Source organism: Mauremys reevesii, linkage group 4 (genome assembly GCF_016161935.1).
Source record: "Mauremys reevesii isolate NIE-2019 linkage group 4, ASM1616193v1, whole genome shotgun sequence".
In the NCBI taxonomy this organism is placed as follows: Eukaryota; Metazoa; Chordata; order Testudines; family Geoemydidae; genus Mauremys; species Mauremys reevesii.
Window position 1 is genome coordinate 81656769 of NC_052626.1, and position 19294 is coordinate 81676062.

At 40.4% G+C, this 19294-nt stretch overlaps 1 protein-coding gene across 3 annotated transcripts in view; it reads left to right on the forward strand.

Moving 5' to 3' along the window:
* The first annotated feature begins 204 nt into the window (after positions 1-204).
* The window catches only part of LOC120403491 (golgin subfamily B member 1-like), a 64094-nt gene continuing 45004 nt past the window's right edge, over positions 205-19294 (forward strand). The window contains exons 1-12 of one of the 3 annotated variants that reach the window (XM_039534561.1): positions 205-299; positions 6112-6169; positions 7591-7734; positions 9001-9150; positions 11358-11480; positions 12093-12260; positions 12695-12880; positions 14540-14662; positions 14844-14957; positions 17739-18060; positions 18450-18565; positions 18957-19074. In XM_039534561.1, the coding sequence (XP_039390495.1) occupies positions 6125-6169; positions 7591-7734; positions 9001-9150; positions 11358-11480; positions 12093-12260; positions 12695-12880; positions 14540-14662; positions 14844-14957; positions 17739-18060; positions 18450-18565; positions 18957-19074 (1609 nt within the window). In that variant the 5' untranslated portion in view covers positions 205-299; positions 6112-6124. Of the gene's footprint in view, positions 300-832; positions 1008-6111; positions 6170-7590; positions 7735-9000; positions 9151-11357; positions 11481-12092; positions 12261-12694; positions 12881-14539; positions 14663-14843; positions 14958-17738; positions 18061-18449; positions 18566-18956; positions 19075-19294 lie in introns of those variants that run through there. The other 2 variants (XM_039534560.1, XM_039534562.1) reach the window with 2 other exon arrangements.

The following is a 19294-nucleotide window of genomic DNA, read 5'->3' on the forward strand; positions in this document are numbered from 1 at the left end:
TACAAGCCCCGCCCCCGTGGCGGAGGCTCCACCCCCGGCAGCTCCCCTCCCCGCGCGCACTCCTGGGGGCGATGACGCGACGCCATTGGCTGCGCTCTGGGAGACGACGACGACGCGCTGACGTGAGCCCGGTCGTGGTGCTGCTGACGCCGGGATGGTGGCGAGTCGTTGTCCCTGCAGCACCTGGGCCGGGCCGAAGAGGAGGAGCCGGAGCCGGCACCGCCGCCCCTAGGGCCCGCTCCCCCCCCCCCCGATACCTCGCGGCCCAGCCCCCCGCATCCCCCTGGTGCGGCTCGCAGGTGAGCGGGGCCCGGATCCCCCTCTTCCCCCCCCCGCTGCGTCTCGCAGGTGAGCGGGGCCCGGATCCCCCTCTTTCCCCCCCCCCCGGTACGGCTCGCAGGTGAGCGGGGCCCTGAACCCCCTCCCCCCCCGTGCGGCTCGCAGGTGAGCGGGGCCTGGATCCCGGACCGGCCTGAGCTCAGCTGCAGCGGGGGCAGGGGGGGTGACTCCTCCTCAGCCGGGTCCTGCCCCGGCGAGGGGTGGAGATCAGGCTCCCATTGTCTGCAGCCAGGCCCCGGCCAGCTTGCCTGTCCCCAAGGCCATAGTGGCTGGGCCGGCGGCAGCACACAGCGGTGCCCTCCAGCCTCCTGGATCCTGATAACAACTCGGGGCGCTCTTGTTGCGTTCTTCCGTGACGCCCTGGCCAGTCCTGGAACAAGCGACTTCAGTACGCTCTGGGTTCGCACCGCCACTGGGGAATACCCTTTCCTCTCCCAAACATGGCAATTGGCCTGGGTTATGGGCTCAGGCTAGAGCTGCAGTGGGCTCCCAGGACCGTGGTGTAGTTATGATTGAACAGGAAATATTCAGGAAATGTATAATCCATTGCATCTGAATTCCTGGGGCAACTCACAAAGAAGGGCATGCCCAGTGTAGCATGGGGGAAGGAAGCATTGGGGATATTGAGGGAACGGAGACGGCAAGTGGAATTTCTCTTAGATTAAAACGTAAGTAAATCATGAAGCTGCATATATTGCCCTGGGAGAGAAGCATCTCAGAGCCTGGTCCGTACTGAATGGCTTTAGACAGTGTAGAAGTTGGACTAAATTTTAGTCTTTGCAAGTGTGATTTGTTAGTGATGCAAAAAGAAATCTGAGAAAGCCGAAAAAACACCAAATCCATGTTCTTTCCAGTGGAAGCTGATGGATCTGAAGAAGGATCTATAGATGGGGTGGAGATAGTTGGCTCACAGATTATAGAGTTCAAAGTGGAGTGTGCCCGTTTGAGGATTTTGTTACCATACACACTTTCCAGAATTATAATTAAGGCTACATCTTTGTCATGGAAAACTTAAGGGGAAGCCATGGTGAAAATGGGAGAAGTTAGAAAAATGTATTTCTATTCACATGCTCTGGTGTCCACTCAGTATATGTCTATTTTTAATTAAAGGGACACTTCAACATGGAACTTTGTCAAGGGTTTAAAAAAGAAAGAATAATTCCAGGCACTACACACCAACCTGAATTCCACTGTAGCTTTACAATTATATTTTCTTATTTTTGAAAAAGGTCTTTCTTCCCTGCTGCTTTGTTAAAATCCTGTATGGACAATGAAAGTGGAGTTACTATAGAGGAGAAATAATTAAACTAACTACCAAGTGCTATAAACTTCATACTGTGAACAAAGTGTTTTCTAATTTTTCGGATATGTTAATTTAGGCTCTACTTGCAACTTGTAGTAGGCTTGAATTCTGATGAACATATGTAGGTTAAAAGGACAAGTAAGCCTACATGTCATACCTAGCTTATAACCCTTCTTTCAGAACAGTAAAAGTTATGCAAAACAATCAAATATAACTTTAGATTAAAACATCACTTTTTCTCTTCATAAGCCTGTGTTCTGGGACTAAAAATGTGTTAACCTAAAGGGTATTTTACTTTTGTTCTTAGCCTAAGGTTGAACTGTTCAGTCTGAAATCCTATTTAGGTATTAGTTTTAATACATTAAAGACAATTTTGTAGTGGTTTTTAATATAGTGTGCAGAAATTCTTGAGCTTCGGATTTTCCATGACCATTCTCAGTGAGGACAAAAGTCATTTGGCATTTGTGGAGAAATCTTGACTTGCAAATAACATTTGTTTGCTAACATACATACAGCACAGCTTTCCATTAACTGAGCATATTTAAGGATGGAGCTTCAGATGTATGAAAACGTCCTGTGTTTCTGGTGCCCTACACGCTTAAATACATGGAGTAATTAATCACATGTATGTAAATATAAGAAGGTATTCAGAAATGTAGAATGCACCTTACACACAAATATCTGAGTTACCTTTTGCGGTGGGTTTCATAACCTTGAGTTTGCTGACTTCATTTATATTCTCAACCACAATGTTGTCTTTTAACATAGGTTTTTTGGCATCAGGCACAAAGTGGAAGAATGACTGCCCAAGCAGGCAGCATCAAATTTAGGATTCACTGAATGTGGAGAGGATGGAAGCAAGATAATGCTATGGCAGTGAACAAATAAACTATTAAAAATGTACATTTCCCCTTAAATTTACACATACCAAGTACAAAATAAAGGATTTTTTTACATTAAAACACTTAGTAGGGTCCTACTTACAAATTGCACTATTGTACATAGTGTGCCCCTTTGCCCTCACTGGTGAAGGGGGAGAGCTACCGTTCACATTTATGGTTGGGATAGAAAGGGCCACCTTTATGGCATCATTCTTTACCATCCCTGTACTTATGGAACAGGGTCAGAGAGAAGCACACAATTCCCTGACAGCCCCTTGAGGACAATTAAATGACTACTCATGCATATACAGCTCTATCTGTAAGTGATATTTAGGGTTGGGGCAATTTTACAAACACATGAGTGACACTATACACATGCATTCAGCACATGTGAGTGTTTGTAGGAGTGGGACCTGGCTTAGCAATCATGTCTTTCTGCTCCTCCCTCTCACGGTGTGTTATAGTAACCACTCAGTTAGAGCCATACCACTTCCATGGCTCAGTGGAGACCAACATGATGTCCCAGAACTTGCATGGAGGCACAGGGCCTCTGTAGTTTCTCCCAAGATCTGTTAAGGTTTTGTGGGCTGTTTTCCTGTCATAGTGGAAAGTGGTGCGTAGTGCAGTTAAATCAAAGATGTTGTCAAAGCAGAGTGCATGAGGTGAGGCAATAAGGACTGAGATGGATGCTGTACTGGGACTGTGCGGAGATTTGAAAATGAGTGTGAGGAGTTTGGAATTGATATGGAAAGACAGAGAAAATGAGAACTTTTATAACTTCAGGAATGGTCACTCAGAACATTGGGGCCTATGGATAATTAATGTCCTGCATCGCAACAAGCATTTGCTAGTTAAGGTCATATCTGAAAAATGCACACATGGTAAACTAAGTGGAGCTCCATTTAACTACTTTGGAAGGAGAAAGAATTGAGTTGTGTGCACCAGGATTTGATTCCAAAGGGTTCAGTTCTTATAAACTTGATGCTTATGCTCCTAAAAAACATTTCTTCTGGCTGATTTAAGAAAAACAACCCCAATCAGTATCTCCCAGTTGGACTGGATAGGTAAAGAAAGTCCAATGCAGCTGTGCTGCCCAACTTGTTTTGGTACACTTGTCCTTCCTGAAAGCCCCTTAATTAACATCCAGAATGTAAATAACATGTAAAAACTATTGGTCAGGGTATCCAAGGGGATGTGGTATGTAGGGAACTAAACTTGTTGCATCAGCTATTGCTTGTTGGGTTCTAAAGCATTTACAAGTAAAAAAAATTTACACACAGCCCTACGCTACACTGAGCCAGATTCTGTCCTCATTATACCCTTTCATGTTATTAGGAATGCATAGGTGTTACTGAGGGCAAAATTGGGTCTTGTGACTCAAGAGGGATGCAGGGAGGAGAGTTTAAAAAAAAAAAAGTAATGATATCCACATCCCCGCCCCTCTGTGATTCATAGGTTTTTAAAGCCAGAAGAGACTGTTATGATTCCTGTGTAACACTCTATGATTCCTGCTTCTAGCTCAGCAGTGGTAAATGCTCAGCTTTAATAACAATCTGTGCTCTCATTCTTCATTTCCTTTCAGATAAAGTATGTGCCAGCATTTTTAGTAAATTGATCAGCTGAATTCAGAAGCGCAGCTGCTCTGCTGTGCTTTTACTGAAACCTGTGCATGCAGATTTGAAAAGGCAAAATACATTCCATTGAAAAGTGTTGCTTGTGGGGACAGGTGACTGAACAGATACAGTTTGGCTTCTCATTTGTTGTTGCAGCTTGAAGACTGGCCAAAGTCAGAAGTACAGCAGGATGTGTGGTAGTATTCTTAATGCAAGCCATCAAACCAAATATAAATTATAGCACAGGCCTCTCTTGAAAAGTTAACTAAATTCTGTCAGATGAATCAGACGTTCTTAGTGCTGCAGTACATATAAGTTTACATTTGAGCTGCCTGTACTGTGGGATTAGCTTTCATGTACATGCTGTCAAAATGGATCTAATAGGAAACTTGCTTTAGAAAGATGTGATTAAATTCAGGAAGGCCTGTTCTTGCAATGTGTGGCAGAGCCATTAGTGAGAGTAATCCCTGCATCAAGGGGAAAAACACTTCAAGGGCCTTGAAATGTTTGAAATAGAGGAGCCCAAAAGCTGCATGGTATCAAGTTGGCTACAAAATTTAAAAATTACTTATACTTTAAGTATCAGGCTCTTTCAAAGCTTGTGTTTGGGTCTGAACCAGAGAGGTGCTGAGCACCTGCAATTCCTAGTTAGTGCCCTTCTCAAGATTTAGGCCCTTAGGCATATGACTGGGAGATGCTCAGTTGTTGTACAGTGTGATATGCCATAGTTAAGGCTACCATTTAGTCATGGGTATTTTTAGTAAAAGTCATGGACAGGTCACGGGCTGTGAACATGACCTGTGACCTGTCCATGACTTATACTAAAAATACCTGCGATTAAATCTTGGGAAGAGGTATCACGGGGTGTGGGGGAGGGAGGGGGCAGCGTCACCAGCTGCTGGGGGCTGCGGACAGTGGCTGCGCTGGCTGCCAGCCATGGACCACAGCTGTTCCGGCTGGCCAGGGACTGCTTCCTGGGGCCGTGGCTGTTCCGGCTGGTTGGGGACCAGGGCTGCAGCTGTTCCTGGGGTCTATCTGAGCAACTGGACCCCGAGCCCGCTGTGTGGGTGGCCCTGGGGGTCAGCCATACTGGCCCCTGCAGAAGTCACGGAGGTCGCAGGAAGTCACAGAATCTGTGATTTCTGCGACCTTCATGACAGAGATGGAGCTTTAGTCACAGTTTCTTTATTTTTTATGCACAGCAGTCAGTTCATTCTGTAGAAATATGAATTGGAATAATATTTGTCATACTGCAGAGGCAAATACAGAAGGAGTCTAAGGTCAGGTTATATGTTAGCAAACTGAGTACAGTCTTCAGAGTAGCAGCTGTGTTAGTCTGTATCCGCAAAAAAAAAACCAGGAGTACTTGTGGCACCTTAAAGACTAACACATTTATTTTAGCATGAGCTTTCGTGAGCTGCAGCTCACTTCTTCGGATGCATCCGAAGAAGTGAGCTGCAGCTCACGAAAGCTCATGCTAAAATAAATGTGTTAGTCTTTAAGGTGCCACAAGTACTCCTGGTTTTTTTTTTTTTTTTGAGTACAGTCTGTACCTTTTATTTGTAGGTGGAAGTAGCACTAGTGCCAAAAAGCACTTTAAGGCACTTACATTTTTAAGATTGTCTTTTTCAATTTAATTTCCGAAAATATTTGGAACGATAATGTTGGTACTTTACGGCTTCCCTGTCTGCAGAAGTAACATAATGTACAAAAGAATTAAACAGCACTTTCTTAATAATCAATAGCAACTCATGATGTGACTCAGGTGTCAAAGTTCCTATCAGGTTTTAGCAAATGCAATGAGATCCTGTTTTTTTGTTGTTTTTTTAAAATAATATTAAATTAGCTTGAATTATCTTGAACTGAAAGGCCTGGAGAAAAAAATAGCAGAAAACAAGCCTGTTATGTATATAGTTTTCGAAGTGGTACTAATATTCATAGCAATATAATTGTATTTCCTTATTCCTTCTCACAGCCATTTTGAAACTATGTGGAAATGGGGCACTGGAGATGATTCATCCCCTAAAGCAGCAGTAAGTATTTAAAAAAACAAACAAAAAAAAACACCCCCCCCCCACCTTGTAAGTGCTGACTTTTTAAAAAACTTGTGAATTTTGAAAATTTCAATTCAAGATGCGGTAATAAGTATCTGCTTTTTGCAAGGACGGTGGTTTAACCTGCTTAACCTGTTCTTCTAAGATAGTCACTAAAGGTCATGGTGGCTTCATGCTCCCAGTCCAATTAACTTCAGCCCTCAGAGTCTAGCCATAACTACACTGCTCACCTTCAGCGTGTTTATCTTGACTTAAGAAAAGATCAGCAGAAGCCATGTAAACATTAAATCAATCCCTTTTTGCAGGCTAACACTTGGCTGTACAGATCATTAGTTGTGGTCACACCAGCAGAGAACCTCAAGAATTAAAATAATACCAACTGTTTAAACATCAGTATTAGCTTTAAAATGCAAACTCTTGCGGCTTTTTGCCATTTTCCAGATTATTATATTTAATGGTATGAATCTTATAGGTTGTAATGGGAAGAGTTTTTCTCTCTTCTGCTGAAAGTACTGCCAGGTATCTAAAATTAGGCAGCATTCAGTGAAACTGTTAATCTCTTCTAGTAATGGGTAAAAATCTCTGTGTATCACTTCTTATCCCTCTATAAAAGAAAAGTTCCTAAAAGCAACACAAATGGATTTGTAAAATAACTAGTGCTGAAACTTTGTGCCAACTCTTTTTTTGAAAACAATTTTTTGTGGTCAGAGGGAGGAGAAATTCCTCTTTTCTCCCCTTAGTTTTTAAGCTGGCTCTGTTGTTTTAAAATGGTAGGGTGGCGTGGATTCCTTGGATATTTTCAAGAACTCTCCTTGAGCCTTGTCCTGACAGGTGCATGTGTTCCACCCACAGTCTAGATTTCTGCCGTCATGCCTTCTTTTGGCAAGTAATCACACTTAAGTTGAGAAGTTGAGGCTTCTAATTTTGCAGTGTAATTGACTGGAAATGAGAGATTTTTATTGTTTATGGTAGCGCCTACAATGTGCTAGCTGCTTTCCAGGCAGACAAAAAGGGACAGTCTCTGCTCCAAGGAGTTCAGAATGTAAAGACAGCCACTCATACAGAGAGTAATGGAAGGAGAAAAACAAACGGGTTTCTTTATCATGTCAGGTTATAACAGCATAGTGTCTCCACCATATTGTAGTACACTTTCGTTTGCAATGAAGGGAACAATCTGTTACAGAGATTTCAGTTACCAGGGTTTTATTTCAGTGCTGCTTCTGTGGCTCATATTTGACAAATTATCCTGAAGCTGTCTAGACAGTATGTTTAAGTTTTAAAAATACTACCCTCTGCCTAAATTTGATTGGGTTGGCTGAAAAGCTGACGACTGTGATTTGTGCACAGCCAGCATTGTCTGCACCATTTTGTCTGTTCAAAAGTATACTTAATGTCTATAGGCTCATGACTCGCAAGATGCAGCAAACATGTCGGTGGCTGATTTGACTGAACAGCTGACACGTACTGAACAGCTGGTAACGCAGCTCAAAGAACTTATCAGAGAGAAGGATAATGAACTTCGGAATAGAGATAATCGGTTAAAGGTACTGTGTGTACACATCAATGTGACTGTCCGACTACAGAAGAAAATGAACTGCAGTCATGTTTTCTTGGGTGAATAAGCTGTTTTCCTAAAAACAGGCTTAGGAGTCAGTTATATCAATATTAGGGACTAAGGAAGCAGTGATCACAGTTTGCAGGTGCATGGGGATACATTACAGCTTCCTACCAATTTACCTCCTGTTTCCAGAATTGTAACCGGCTTTGGGTATTACATAGACAACAAATGGTCCCCAAGAAAGAACAGATGCTCTTGATAAATGTGGGGGACTATTATCAGTTGCAAATTTAAGGTTGTGCAAAGCTGGACAGGGACTTTTTCCTCCTTTTAGGCTAATATTGTTTGGCATTTAGTTAGGATGCAGACTTATCCCAGACTGAGCTGCTTTAGATACAAAAAATTTTCCTCCAAATTTCCTTCAATCATAATTTCTGTATTCCTTATGGTACTGCATGTCACCCTTGATTTTTGGCCACAGTAAATGGAAGGAATTTATACTAGATGCCCTATAGACTGTTGAGGGGTTTTCACCATTGACTTCTTCGATTAGAGCTTATATTTGTAGTGAGTTTTTGAAAGGTATGTTTTCACCCTTCTGTTTTAATGGGACATTTTCATATTAATCTAAAAATAAGTTTCAAAATATGGCCTTTTACAAAACCTAATATTGAACAAAGATTTTTTTGTTAAAACAAATCAAACCAAACTATTTTAAATTAAACATTCCACTGCAGTGTTGTGAATCTAAATGTAGCTGACCAGAGGCACAAATGATCAAGTGACCAGCATTCATAATATCAGTGTAATATTTAGTTTGTCATCAAGGAAGTGGAGCACCTCATCCCAGTTACATTGTCCGACATGAGTAAAAGCTGAGATAGTGTAAGCTGTCACCTGTGTTACAAAAATAGGGGTCTTTAGGTGTCTGCAGTGGGGCATCTGAAAATTAAGGCACTCCAAATCATTATTTACTTTTGAAGGTTTAGGACTTGAAGTAGTATTACTAACAAAGGAAAGGAAAATTTCTGTAATATGTAATTTTTAATGTGACGCTGCCCCTTAAGTTACAATACCTGTGAGTATCATAGTAGTCTAGTGCAGATACTTTGCAGTAATGAAAGGAATATTATCAGGCTGCCTTATAGTTGCAGGGCTTCTGGGCATGAAGTTAAAATGCCCTTGTGGAGGTAGGAGTTCTTGGTAACTGTTTTAGATTTATGATTTTATATATATACTCTGTTGTTGGTAGGAAGAAAAAGAAGCTTCTGAAGCCAAACTTTCAAAAGTAAAGCTGCAAAACAAAGCCAAGGTAACATCACTAACCTCACAACTGGAAGAACTTAAGAAGCAATTATCAGGATCAGAAGGACAAGAGAAAAAAGCAGAGGAAAAAAAGAGAGTGAGTTTGTCCTTCCATTTTTAAAGTTAGACTTCAGTTTACCACGATCCTGAAATCAGATCTGCATGGGTGGACCTGATTTTAAAATCCAGGATCCGAGATGAACTATTTGGGTCAAATTAAGGCTTTGTGTGTGTTTTCTATCCATCTTGTATATTCATCCACCCATCCACTTTTTTATAGCTTTTTAAAAAAGTTAAGAAGTGTTTCCATGGACATTCCATTCAATATATGGAGGAACTGGAGGAACTCCCTGTTGGAGAGCAGCGGGTTGAGTGGGGCCAGCAGCCAGGACCCCAGACCTGCAGTGGGCTGAACAGCTCAGCCTGCTGCTGCTTTGGGGTCCCAGCTGCTGGCCCCACTCAGCCCACTGCTGGCCTGGGGTCCTGGCCACTGGCCCCCCTCAACTCACTGCCGGCCTGAGGTTTCTTTCACCCAGGCCGGCAGCGGGCTGAGCGGGGCTGGTGGCCGGGACCTCGGCTGGCAGCAGCGTGCCATTAAAAATCGGTTCGCGTGCCTCCTTTGGCACGTGTGCCGTAGATTGCTGACCCCTGGTTTAGCCTATCTGGCACTTAAAATAGGTTACAACGCTGACTACAAAAGTGCCATGTGAATGCCTGTTCTCACTTTCAGGTGGCATTGTAAATAAGAAGCAAGCAGCAGTATCGCCTATAAATGTAAACTAACTTGTTTGTCTTAGCAATTGGCTGAAGAAGAAGTAGGGCGGAGTGGATTTTAATTGGGTTGCCAGGGCTGGCATTAGACTTGCTGGGGTCTGGTGCTTTGGCTTTGGGCTCCCCAGCCTGGAGCTTCGGCTTTGGCCTTCCCACCCGGGATGGCAGGGCTCAGGCAGGCTCAGGCTTTGGTCCCCCCCACCCCTGGGGTTGTGTAGTAATTTTTGTTGTCAGAAGGGGGTCACGGTGCAATGAAGTTTGAGAGGTGTTGCTCTAAAGTTTTACATTGTTTTGTTTTTGAGTGCAGTTGCATAGCAAAAAAAAATCTACATTTGTAAGTTACATTTTCACAATAAAGAGATTGCACTACAGTACTTATATGAGGTGAATTGAAAAATACTATTTCTTTTATTATTTTTACAATGCAAATATTTGTAATAGAAAATAATAATAGAAAGTGAGCACTGTCTACTCTGTATTGTATGTTGTAATAGAAACCAATATATTTGAAAATGCAGAAAAACTACCAAAATATTTAATACATTTTAATTGATATTTTATTGTTTAACAGTGCAATTAATTGTGATTAATTTTTTGAGTTAATCGTGAGTTAACTGTAACTGACAGCCCTAAAAATAACTACTCGCAAAAGTGAAGGGGTCTAGTCAGTTTTTATTATCCAAGGTTAAATGTGAAAAATATACAAATGGCAAATTAAATTAGATAAGAATCTTTCATTTCAGTAATTGAAATTTTATCATAAACGGGTTTAAAAATGTTTTATAAAATATATCACTATTTCTTTAAAACAGCATGATGTTTGGCACACTAGCACAGTTGTTGTACATGCAGCTTGTAAAACAATTGTATTTAATACTTAAAAGATTTATTTTGTTTTAGAGAAATTGGACATAACTTTAAAGGGCTAATAGATTTTATGCATGTCTTCCAAAGCATATGTAACTTAACAGTTAACCTACTAATACAGTTGTGATCTGTGATAAAGATCACTGGTCCTTGCTTAGAAAGGGTATAATTAGGTTGTCAGATTTGTAGATGCATGGTTTGTGGTTGTAAATTGTAAATAATTTCTACGAACTAGTTACCTAGTATATATTTTTTTTACAGAATTCCATGTAGTAATGTTTCACTTCAGGATAGTTTGATATAGACTCAATAACCCTTTTCCCCTTCTCTCTACATCCCTTTCTTTTCTGTTCTTTCGTTGCTGTGTGGGTTGTGCTTGCCAAGAGAAATGTGTGGACTTTTTTTTAAAGGATAATGCATGTCCATCCAGCATATATACTTAAACTTTGGAGGTTTAGCACAGACTTGACATAAATACTGTGGCTTCTTTGTTTAGTATCTTGTTGGGACATTAAAAATACTGGGGTCCTGAGAGGAACTCTGAAATATGCACTAGTATTTCATAAGTAGGACGACAATTTGCCTTCCAGTATTGTCTGAATTAGTGGAATTGTGGGAATCTTTTATTTTGCCTTTTAAGGCTAAAATCTCCCTATTTACATATAGGTATCTAGAGATGGTGACCAGGAAAATGCTGCAGCTAACCGTGGGAAATTAGTAGTACTTAGAAGGAGGGTTGAAGAACTAGAATTCCAGAACACACACAAAAATGAAGAACTACAAAAAAAGGTAGGATTTTATGTGATGTTAACAAGGGTTTTTCATCTACTCAGTGTAGAATTACTTTTAAAGACTGAACAGCTGTGTTGTGAAAATAGCCTGTAGAGATATCAGTAGAGGCTAAATGCCAGATCCTGTCCCACTGAAGGAAATGGAAGGTTTGCCATTCATTTTATTGGTGAGGAATCAGGCCTTAAATTTGTTTTAGCTGTGATTTACAAATAGTTGAAATTGGGAACACTGTGAATAGGGAATGGTAGCTTGCCAACTCTCTGATTTTGGCTGAAAATGCTGCCCGACTTCTGTTTTCTTTGTGGCCTATTATTTTTTTGGCAACAACAGGAGTAAATATAAACAAGTGATGGCATTCCTCAGGCTGTAGCTGTGCTGTGCTGTACAGAGGCCCCATCTGTGAACATTTCTGTTGGTGATGGAAAACTGCAGGAATGCTGATTGTGCAGAAATTGCATGGATAATAGGGCCAGTACCAGGCTCAATATTTATACCATTGCAGTCAAAATTTGATCATGTCAGAAACTTGACTTTCCTGGTCTCAGTAACCTGGAAGAGGGTGGGTGATAAAAACGTAAGTTACAAGTATAGCCATCTTTTCATTCCCAGATTGCCGAACTGGAGGCCCAGCGTCAACGAGGGGCTGAAATGGATGCCATGCTTGCAGAGAAGGAAAAGAAACTAGCTGAAAAAGAAGCCTACATCATTGATTTGCAGCTAGCATGTGACTCAAGCAACGTTGCCAAAGGAACACTTGCCCCTAGTGAAGAATTAAAGGTATACCGTTAGTATATGTTTATGTTAATGGCAGCTCAAGTGGCAGATCTGCACAGACATATATGAGTTCCCCATGGTGCCGCCCCCCGTGATGTGAGAGTCGAAGGACACTGCTCCAGTGTGCTAAGGAGCATACCCCTATGTCTTACACCATTGCTTATATGAAGAAAAGTCCTATACTGATGAGTTCAATTTTAAGCTGATGAATTTTTATTTGTGCATAACTTTTTTCCAGTCCAACTTGCAAAAACATCTTGAAATAATTCTTAGTAATATTCTGTAATGAGCTGGCAAATTTCACTGACAAAACAAAAGTTGAAAACTAACTCTAAGCTAGCTTTAGCTGTGTAGAGCCTAATGAATTCACGATGCTGTCATTTTTTTTTTAGCCCAGGTTACATTTCTCTAATTGTCTTATATCTTGTACTCCAAAGAATCAGCTGTCCGTGAAAGAGTCTTCACTGCAGAGCATGCAGATTCTAGTTCAAAACCTTACCAAGAAGGTTGGAGATAGTGAAGAAAGATGTAGCCTACTCCAGGAACAGATTGAGAGTCTTAAAAACCTTCAGAGCAAAGAGAGAGATCACTTCCAGGAAAGAGAAGCCATGTATATAGAAAATGTAGGTGAACAAATTGTAAATTCTTTGGTGTCCAGAGTTGATACAGTGGATGTACCAGTTACCACTATATCTCAATAATTCATTTACATCTGCAGTTCTTGATTTTTTTTGAAGATCCCTTCAACAGTGATCTAGATGGTAATTAGAGCTTATGTAACAGTGAATTAGGAAACAGTTTTTAGTGTACTATGGGTGGCTTATGTCACTGAAATGAATGGGGATTTAAACATGGTGGGAAGAGGAAATCTAATGGGTAACTGGGTGATATGAGTTGAACTGAGCTAAAATCGAAAAGCTACTTATCCCTCTTTGCCTGCCCTTCCTCCCAAAATTCACCACCAAAATAAGTACATACCATAATTATTGGTGTCGTCTTCTTACGGTAACCCTTGTCCTCTGTCATCCCTTCTCCTAGTTGTTTAGACCCTAGCCTAACAGCATGTCTGAAACTAGCTATTCAGGGCAGGGACTCCCCTTTTATTTGTTCTGTGAAGTACCTTGGCACACTTTTGAGCACAATTAAATAAAACTAGTGCTTTTTTTTCTGCTTCATTTGATCAAAGCAGCTTTCTTGTTCAGCTGCTAAAGGAGCTGTATAGAGTTATAAAAGAACTTAGAACTGATTAACTAAGGGGAGAATGGGCCCGAGAATCTTGAAGTGCCTTAAAGATGTGGAAGTGAAAGAGCAAATCCGTTTACAAGTAGTAGTAACAATTGTGTCCATTCCTGTATGGTGCTGGATACCTTCAACTCCCACTGAGATCAGCTCGTTGATTTCAGTGGGAGATGTGTTTGCTTAGCATCTCCGAGATTAAGCCCTTATATTGATAAAGTACTTTCCATCCCAATACTCCCAAAGTGCTTTACAGACTATATTTAGATATCACTTTACCCACATCAGAAATGCTGCTTTTCACCACAGAGGTCACTGCAGCTGTTTAGTGGCCTGCAGTACTGCTAATAATTTTGGAACAGGAAATAAAGAATAATATATCCAAGTGAAATTAGAGAGGCTATTTTGAAGATGCAGAATATAATCATTCAAATAAAAATCTAGCTGGAACACTGGAGGTAACATGACTGTTCATCTTAAAAAAGAATTTTTTTTTTTAATATTCGTTAATGGTCAGGCCGCTGTGGTTTTATATCTGTTCCTAACAAAACTTGTGAGGTGAGCAGGAAAGACAAGTTTGGAAATGTAAAACAAGTAGTTAAGGGGGAGGTAGCTGTCCTATATGGCTTCAGTTTTGGGAAGAGTTGGGAGAGCCAGGATAGAAGTGGCTAGAGGTCAGGCATATGCATGTAGAGATGAAAGGTTAAAGAATCATAAGGGAAACAACCAAGGCAAGAGGGTCGAGGTGTGTGAGGCCAATCAAAAGCAGATACTTTCATTATATTTGTAATGGTCATTCACTACACTGTGATATTCCCTAGGGGCAAAATTCTACCCTTACTAAAGTTGTACTTACTCTGGTCAAACTCCATTGACTTAATTGGCGTTACTTTAGATTTACACTGGTGTAATTGAGAATGGAATCTCGTTCTTGGAATGGTCAATACTAGTACATTTAATTGGTTGCATTTTTTTAAATGATGCTGTCATGCATGTATATGTGCTTTAGAGGTTGTTTCAAACTTAGTTTTTATAATTTGTTTCAGATACGCATGTTTCAGAATATTATCCAGGAAAAGGAAAAGGAACTGATTGGACAAGCCCAAAAACATGAGCAAGAGCTTTTTAAATTAATTGCTAAATCTGATGCCAGTGCTGATCTAGAACAGGTATGTTGGCAATGGGAACTCACTGACTTGCTTTGATTTGGGCAGCTCTGCAGGAAGATAGGCAAGGAAAGTAATGCACTTCTGTGAGGTACAGCTCAGGTGATGTTTTGGGAAGATGGCAGAAATGCCTCTTTTTATTTTTTCTTTTCTGTAAAATGTAATTCCTTTACTTCCTTGGCAGTTACTAAAGGCGTTGAAACAGAAGTTACATGAAAAGGAGGAAGTCATGCTGGGTAGGACACAGGTGATAGTCATGCTGCAGAAAGAACTGGATGGCAAGGACCAGCTGCTGAAGGTTAGAAACTGTACATGGAATGTTCATAGTCTAGTCAATTAATGAGTTAAAAAATGAGTTCTTTGATTTTATTTATTCCGATTTATACATACAGCACTGGGTAGACACATTTTATGTAGGTGCCATTTGTTAAAAACACAGTAATCATTGTACTAACAAGTATAAACGCAAACCAAAAAATAACAAGCTGAAAATAAAATAAAAAATCAGCCCTTCCTTCACTCTCCCGCCCCCAAATACTCCATCCCACTCACAAACGCCAGCCCTTAGCTTGGCCCTATCCCCTCAGAAGCCTGGAATAAGAGGAGCATTTTACAGTATGCCCTTAAAGTCAACAGATTGAGGTTATTTCAGGTCAAAGAAGGAGGAGTGAATCACAAAACTGAGGGTCTCTCCATCAGAATGCCCAGTTGGCAGCCCTCTTTTAAACGGAAAGGATTCCAGCTTGAGTGTTTCCCTTGTTTGCAACTACAATAGTTAACTAGATTGCAGGCTTTCTAAGGAAAAGGTACTTTGTCTTCCTTTGTGTATATACAGCGCCTTGTTATACAATGGAACCCAGACCCTGATTGGGGCTGTTGAGTGCTACTGCATTAGAAACAAACATGGGGTGGGGACAGGGAGGTTAGGAAAGATTATTGCAGGCCAAAACCAACACCTTAAATTCTATCCAGAAACCAATAAGAGGCAGCTAGTGCAAGTCCTGGAGCACTGGGCAAAGTGCTTTTGAAATTTCACTTAATTAGATGGGCTGCCACACTTTCCATCAGTTTCAGTGGTTTGAGGATATAGAATACATTGCAGTAGATTGATTCTGAGGTGACAAAAATATGAATCATGATCGCAAGGTCAGAATTGGCCAGATGTAGATGAAAAAAAGTGGCTTGATTACTGCTGGTATAAAATTAATCAAATAAAATTACTCCCTATAGCAATTTCAAGGTTTGTGGAACAGGAATGGAAACTGACTAACCTTTGTTTCCATTTTGAAGTTCTCACCTTAAGGAATATATATTTTTTCAGTTTTAAGATGATTTTTTAAAAAAAGACTCGATAATATTTTTTGGAGTCAGTGTGCAGCAGTTCTGTTTAACAATCCAACGTAAAGCTTGTTGAATACCACTGTAATCTCTTGGCCTTTAAAGTAACCCAGGGAAAATATTTGCATGCACAAAAAGAGAGCTGGGAAAACACCACTTACCTACTTATGTCTGAGAAATTTCCAGATTAAAATACTTGCTGGACTGCAGAACATTTACTTAAAGTGTTCTTTAGCAGGCTATAGTGAATTATCTTGCTATAGGCAGCAAGCTGTCAATCTTTTGCATGCTTTATACTTTTGTTACCAACTGTGTAATTATTGGAACAGCATCTTCTAAGTCATGAACACAGATACACATCCTTCATTGAATCTGTATGCACTGAGAACACATGATGGACTATTATCCAAGAAAGATAGCCGTTTCTACTCTGGTAATCAAAATTGTCATTGGGTATGCATGTCAGGATCTCCCCTGTGATTTTTATACATACTGTCTGAGTTGTCTACTATATCTTTGATGGAAAAGTTCAGCTGTTTAAGATGGAATAATCACTTGGGGGGAGGGGCAGAAGGAGAGGCCAAGAGTTGGGCACATGTGAAGGTTTCCCCCAGTGATTATTTCATCTTAATCAAGTGACCTTTTCCATCTTGCTCTCCAGTCGTGCTGTCCTATTTGCTTTCCTAATTCTCAGATATACACAATGGGCTGTTAGTTTCCTGTTCCAAACTTTCTAGATCAAGGTTTACCAGACAGTGCATAGTCTAGGGCTCATTATGAAAGTACTTGTTTTTATATAGGTGTCTGATTTGTGCAGGCTATTCATTTATAAATATATTCTGCAGTCTTGCTCTGCCTCTTTATTTGCCTCAAGCAGCTAATGTGAAACTACTAAAAACAAAATGACAAAAAATAGAAAGGACTAGACTCGTGGTTCTCAAACTGTGGGTTGGGACCCCAAAGCGTGTTGCAACTCTGTTTTAATGGGGTTGCCAGGGCTGGTGTTAGACTTGCCTGAAGCCCAGGGTCCAAATCCTATCACCCTGGGTGGCGGGGCTCAGGTTACAAGCTGCCCTCCCGCCCCCCAGTTGAAACCTTTAGGCTGTGCCCACTTCCACCTCCTCCCCCCGCCCGGGGCAGCGTTGCTCTGCTTTGGTTCCTTTTCTCTCTCCCCGCTCCCTTGCGCTTGGGTGAGCTCAGGCTTCAGTCCCCCCTCCTGGGGCCATGTAGTAATTTTTGTTGTCAGAAGCGGGTCATGATGCAGTGAAGTTTGATAACCCCTGGACTAGACAAAACAGTAGATAATGTAGGGGGAAGATCAGAAGGATGGGTTATAAATGACTTAGACTTTTTCCATCTCTAATTTCCTGAGTAAGAACTTTAAAAGGAGACCGTAGCCAGGGGCTGTCAACTTTTTATTTTTGGTCTTCAGAACTCAGCAAAGTGTGATATGGGGTTTTTCCAGAGGACCTTTTCTCTTTTTATTCCCTTTCTTCTTTATAAGGGAACATTTCCTCCTACAGAACCAGTCAGGATGTAGTTAGCACTAGAGCAGTGCAGACCCTTCATTGTATCTTCAAGCTACTGCTAGGGAGTTCAGACCATACATATATATGACAGAGCCTTATGCTGCCAATTGACCAGCCATGAGAGTGATCTCTTTTTAAAGTGTGTTGCATGTGCAGAGGAACACATAGGGGTATATCTAGAAAATCTGAAAGAGTTTTCTTTTTTAATACAGGAAATTAATGAAAACCTGAAACGTCTTCAGTCGGAGAAAGAGAACCTCCAATCTAAACTGGATGCTGAGAAACATGTAATGAGAGCCCAGCTAAGAGACATGATGGAGAAACATGAACTTGAAATGACGAAGGTCCAGGAGAAACATAATGCTGAAGTGCATGAGATCCAAGAGAAGCATGAAACTGAGCTGCAGGAGAAAGACCAAGCCCTCCTGCAGCTTCAGAAACAAGTGGCAGAATTAAGAAATAATGGAGAGAGTAACTCAGAACAATCTATAGATGTAGATACTGTAACTAAACAAAAGATGGAACAGCTAGAAGGTATTGCATTGAAGAATAGCTTTTATATTTGAAAAGCTTCCTGTAACTCCACTGTATACTGTGTGCCAAATTCAGACCTAGTATAAACTGGGTACAGCTTCACTAACTTTAGTGGAGGAGGAGTTGTGGGTACTACTTAGTTACTTGGGAAATGCTTAGATGCTATGTAGAAGAGGGCCCTAGAAATAAACTAGATACATTACATTACGTTACATAACATCTTAAATTTGGCCTAGCATTTCTTTTCCCTTCTAGCTATGACTACAGCATAGACATTTTTGCAAGTGTAGCCGAGTAAATAGAACGTGCTGAATCCTGAAATATGTTTTGTAATTACATTGATCCTTCTACTAGAATTCTAAATGATGATTGTGGTGTTTGTTTGCTAGCTCAAATGAAGTTGAAAACAGAAGAGGCCAGCAAATCTGAAGCTAAATTCCTTAAAATGAAGGCATGGTCCAAATCAAAAATCAAACAGCTGGAGGATGAACTGAAAAGTGTACATGTAACATTTTTAATTTAACATTATATGCCTATTTTACAATGGGTTATGATTGTAGATTTGATTAAAAAACAAAAATGCAGCCTAAAAGGTCCACTAAGTTGGGTTCTAGAAAATACTTGATATATGAATAGAAAAGGATTGATATTCCTGAATTCAAAAAGTTTATACAAGGGAATGTTCTAATAAGTAGTATAATAGTCTGTAACTTAAACACAAAGGAAGAGGTCTGCCAGTTTACAGTGACCTATTGCTCTTGACTATTTTAGAAACATTGTTACTCAAAATCTTATAAAAAAAAAAGTTACAATAATTTCTTTATTAGCTTTGATTTTTATCTTGATTTTGGCATTTCAGTACATTTGAAGGAAATTAACAGTGTTTCTCTTTATAGTTATCATCAAAGAATAATGACATAGCTGCCTTAAAGAACTGTATCTCAGAATTAGAAATTGAAAAGAAAGAACTACAGTCAAAACTGAAAACGTTTTCTGAACTCAGAACTCAAAATGGTAAATAATTAATGAAGCAATTGTGCTGGTTTTTTTGTTTTACTCTATCATCTTGGATTTTGAACTGATGACTTGTAATAAAATGAAGACAAAGGTTTGTTTTTTTGTCTTCGTTATGATAAGGTTTCAAAGGAAGACAACTTGGCAGCATTAAAATTGAAATACACTGCATAAAGGCAGTGTATTTATTCTGTTTTATTCTACAGAGATTACAAAGTTA